Raw genomic sequence first — 5,113 nt, forward strand, 5'->3', positions numbered from 1 at the left:
GACGCGCCGCCCTCGCCGCACCGTAACCCCCGGCCGGGGCTGGGCGCCCGGCCGCTCCACGCAGCCCAGGTTTGCCCGCTCGGGGGGGCTGGGGACGTTTCCCCAGGGGCATAGTGCTCACTGGCCTGGAAACGAGGGTGGGCAGGGTACGGCTTTGGCTGCTGGAATGACAGCTCCGTCCCCAGCCTGTCTCACTTGAGCCGAGAAGAGGGAGCTCCTCTCCCCGCTGGCTGCAGACCCTCTCCATGCAGAGCTTCACTCCCTGGGACTAGAAAGCCCCTAGACAGCCCACGAGAGACTGACAGCTTATTATAATTTTTAAGTAGCTCGACTGGAAAGGAAAGATAACCTGCTAGGAAAGTAGTGACCATTTCAAAGCTAAAAAATAAAAAGAGCAGCATGGCTGAGTTTGCACTCTTTAACTTTCTCTGCTGTGGGAAAGAAAGGATCAGTGTCTCCAGTTTATCTCCTTTTCCCTGCACGGTGCTCCACCAGGCAAAGCATTTCAGTATTCAACTTCCCTTGCAATTAACATTCTCTTGGATGGGACAGAAACCTTCCTGATGGCATCAAAGACGCTGGGACATGCACTTGGATGCAAGATTTTTGTCTGAGTCTCAGGTTAAACTCCTGAAGATCAATTTGTAAAACAAGGGGTTTACAAAACAAGGGGTTTACAAAACTGAATATGCCTAGAAGTGCTTTCAAAACACTTTAACACAACACATGCACACCGCAGTTGCTGGGCGGGTTGCACTGTGACGAAGCACACGCGTTGTTCCGAAGTCTGCTGTAACCCAGCTGGCGTGGGGAGCAGCGCAGGGAAGATGTGCTGGCACGGGCAAGGGGGTGGGCTTGCACAGCCTTCCCAGAGCCCTGCAACAGGGACTGCTGCTGAAGGGTAAACGCAGATGACCCTGAACCTGCATTGCCAGCTGGGATGGGACTGCAGGTAATATTTCATTTAATCCCTCGGTTATAACAAACACAATCATTATTCTTCTAAGTAAGGGGGATACAAGTCATGTCTCTGCTCTGCAGACCAGTGGTGCCAACTCTTCGCTCCAACTCATAGTTTTGGGATGCTTCGAATGTGCAATACTGGATCATGCATATCCTTTCAGCTTTAGTCTGTTGGATATCTTGACCTGCAGTATAGGCAGCAGTTGATGCAGTTTTGCTTTTGTTTCTTCTCAAACTCATAGTGAATATTAGAAGTGTTTCAAATCACCTATGTGGTCTTTAGACTAAATAAATGCCCATTCATATATATGCTCTAATTTATATGGAAATACAGTATGTAAAAATATCAGTTCTAAAACCTTGTACTTGATAAAAGCCAACAGCTGCACAGAGATCATACATGCAGTGAATAATGGTTTCAAACACTAACTCCAGCCAACAGAAACCAATGGTGCTCATGGAAGGGGCTTTTCAATAGGATTTGTAATTCATGTTAGAGTAGTTTAAACAGCTCTGAAATCGCAACTAACTCTCATGACACTGAAAGGGAGAAATGTCTGCAATTTTCTCTCTTCCTCAAGACCAGGCCAGTTCACGGTGGGCAGCAGGCGCTACAGCTCTGTGTCTGGGCTCATATTCCAAGTTTTGGGAACACGGGCATGCTGGGAATGCAGCATGATCTTGCCCGTGATCTCTGGCCCCTGCAGCTTCTCTCTGGAGCTCAAGCTTAAACATTTTGTGTTCATTTTGTTATGAACTGGAGGAGATGTCACCCATGTGTGGTTCCCCACCATGCCAGGCAGAGAGCCAGAAGGGAGCTACAGCCCTAAGCAGCTGCTGGGCAAACCTGCTCTTGGCTACGTGATCTGCAATTTGCATGAACAATTTCTTCCTTCTCAAATGATTTCAGTGTGAGAAGGAAGAAATTATATTTTTGTCTATGGTCACTCACCATTCATTTATCTACCACCCTTTGATTTCTGGAGGCTTTTTGTTCTCTGGCAGGGCAGTAAACATTATTAGCACGGACAGCAAGGAGGTGAGGTCCTGGGGAATACAGGCAGAGCTTTATGGTATGTTTACAAAAGGCGGCCAGAAAGGTGACATCAGTATGTACAGAAATGCAGCCGCTGTGCTGGCGCTGCGTGTGGCTGGGGGTTATCGTCCTCTGAAAAAAAAAAAGAGAGAAAACCTGCTATGATATACAGCAGGGATAATCTTGGGGGGAAAAAAAATTCCTTTCTGGTTTTTAAAGTTTCTTATTGTACCATTTGTAGTTAATGGGTATTCTGGGCCTGCTGAAGTCAGTAGCTTTGTCCCTAAGCTCCACATGAGAAGATCTAGAAGGGCTTGATCCACCAGGACTGGCTCACGCTTCATGTCTGCCGGCATATTTCTAACCTTGCTCCCTCCTGCGATGCTTTCCTCCTCCTCTCGAGACTGTGTGTCTTGGCAATGCCATTTCCCCATCTGATCCTTATCTCGTTCTTGGCTGCTGGACTTGCGGGGTGCAAGGGCACGTTCCTGCTCTGCAGCCGAACAACACATCTCCAGGGCTGAGCCGCAGGAATGTGCTTCCTGAAGAGCCTGGCGCTTGAAACGGCAGCCTGTGTTTGGTAACACAACTCGGCTGTGATTACTGAAAATGTTACTCTCTACCTCTGGACTGGAGCAGCTGAAAGAGGCTTTAAAATCACAAATTAAAGTATAAATACAAGAGGAGAAAGCAGTCTGTCCTGAAAAAAGGAAGACAGTGTTCAGCAGTGCTCATCACACACTCGAGCACATTTTCTCCAATTACAGTTGACCCTGAGGAAGGGATTCAGGCTACCAAACTGACCAAACACAATTCAGTTATTGATGAAAATTATAAACCCTGAGTGGGCGCCAGTGTTACAGCTGTCTGAGACAGAGCCAGCTCACCAGGCACCTGCATTTATTGCATGCTAGTTTACAGCCTAGAGAGCTTTCTCCGTATGATGCCAGGCTGCACGCATTTTCTTTTATGTTATCCTAACCCTGGGGGGGGGTCACTGGCAATGCTGGTCAGTACTGGTGGTCACCCCATGGGTCCTGTTTCCTGCACATTTTAAGGATGCCTCCAGTGTGGCAGCCTGTGGCAACCCAGGGTGCTCCCCCGTGTCCCCATACCCCTCTGGTGGGTGGCTGGTCCCTATATCCCACCCTATCTGTAGCATTGTCTTGCTGGGGGAATTGGCCAAGATCTGTAGTTCTGAGCTGTGATGGGAGTCAGAGCTGTGAATTCACACTCAGGAGGGTTGATCCCCATGCCCACAATTTGCAGGTTGAGGACACAACCTCAGAGCCACCGAATGCCTTAGTGGGCCATAAGGAGCCACCTGAGTCCTGATGTAGACCAAATTCAGCCCTTTTCCAGTCTGTCCAGCTCTGAAGATGACAGCCTCCATCCTTAAATAAGCTGCGGGGTGAGGGGAGGGCTGCCCACAGCACTGGAGCCTGTCCGATGCCGAGGGATTGGCAGGACAGTGGGGAGGAGCCCATGGGATCTGCCTTGGTTTCCATTAGCTTGGTTTGCTGTGCTGCAATTTTGAACTCAATTACATTGTTTGTAAAAGGAGAGTTTATAAATGCTTGTCACCAGGAGAACAAAGTTACATAATTAAACAATTTACCAGAGTCTGTGGCTTCAGTGCAGTTCTCTGGGGTGATTCAGTATTCCAATAAAAATACTGGGTGATACCATAAATATTGTAAATGGCTCTAGATGGTTTCCAAGGGCTATGTCAACTGTTTATTGCATTCAAAGAGAAAAGTGAAATCACAGAGAAGATGAAAACTAAATAAATAAAATAATGGGGTAAATAAAGCAAAAATATTTTCTTTTGTATTTTGAAAGCTCTGGAGAATATTTTTGGCCAGCATGAGAGAAGACCATCATATTTACCAGAAAAAGGAACTGAGGACAACTGTGTGCACTTGCTCATAGGTTATATATGTATGTCTGTGGGGGCTGTGCACAGATGCTTAGATAACATCAGCCCACAACACAGGGAAAACCTCTTTGTTTTTTTGATTGTTTGTGATATTTGCAAATTCCAGCCACAGAGCCCAAGAACACATCTCTTTCCCTGGCCAAGCTGTCAGGCTCCTGCAGCCCTGGCACCGTGAGAGCAGCTGAAGGAGGATGCCACAAGTGGGCAGAATTGCAGGATGGATTACCCATATCATTGAAAGCTTGGGAAGGTTGTTTAAAAGTTGTTACTCAAGTAAGATAAATATTTGCCAGGCATGATCCCACCATGCAATGACAAGTAAGCTATAAGGAATGTGTTAATAAAATATAAATGTTCTGAAAAGAAAACAAATGGTGTGGATGGGAAAACAAGGACAGAATGAACTTGTGGCACCTCCAAAGGCAACAATTGAAAACATATTTACATGGACTGGGCTGAAGTCTCTTCTGTCTTCTGAGGAACAGAAATTGCAGTATGTGCAGATCACCTTTAGAGTAGTGGGTTTTCAGTGTGCCATAAAACCCCAAATACTGCTTCCAAGATGGTTTGTCCATGTTTTACTAACGTGGAGATGTGGGGCTTGGCTGCTCGAGGAAGGGGGAGCTACCCAAACCACCACGAGTGCCCTGTGCCAGCACCCAGCACAGCAGCCCTGGTGCTGCCCAGCGTGGGGGCCCGAGGTCACGCCGCGCCGTGGCAGGCTGGCAGTCCCCTGGCGCTGTCGGGAAAACCCCTTCTCCACCCCAGCCACAAACTGGGCAGCTGCGGTGGATGTGCACGGGCTCCAGCGAAGGCTTTGGCACATGAAAGCACGACGAGCCAGAGGTGGAGTCCAGGGGCTGACGCCCTTGGCCGGCGGCTCGGAGGTGGCAGCGGGAGCACAAGGCCTCGCTTGCCGCCTTGGGAAGATGCACATCCCGCAGGCCCAGGGGCAGCTGCGGGTCTCTTGCACTGGAGAAACGCGAGAAAGCGTCCCGGCCGGGGAAGGCTCAGGCCCAAGTCCCACCATCCTAAAGCTACTCAGCGTCCCCCCCGTGGCAGAGGTAGGCAGAGGCAGCAGGACTGCGGGGGGAAGCACGAAGCGGGTTTTGGAAGAGGCAGCGGCGGGGTAAGGCGGGCGGGGCGCGCTACAGCGAGGGCAGCGGTACGGCGGG

At 49.3% G+C, this 5,113-nt stretch overlaps 1 protein-coding gene across 1 annotated transcript in view; it reads left to right on the forward strand.

The window, feature by feature from the left end:
• The first annotated feature begins 4,762 nt into the window (after nucleotides 1–4,762).
• The window catches only part of TP53RK (TP53 regulating kinase), a 1,495-nt gene continuing 1,144 nt past the window's right edge, over nucleotides 4,763–5,113 (forward strand). Inside the window, exon 1 of the mRNA XM_026862330.1 lies at nucleotides 4,763–5,002. Within this exon, the coding sequence (XP_026718131.1) occupies nucleotides 4,763–5,002 (240 nt within the window). The remainder of the gene's footprint in view (nucleotides 5,003–5,113) is intronic.

This window comes from Athene cunicularia (genome assembly GCF_003259725.1).
Source record: "Athene cunicularia isolate RWA chromosome 20 unlocalized genomic scaffold, athCun1 chr20_part1, whole genome shotgun sequence".
NCBI lineage: Eukaryota > Metazoa > Chordata > Aves > Strigiformes > Strigidae > Athene > Athene cunicularia.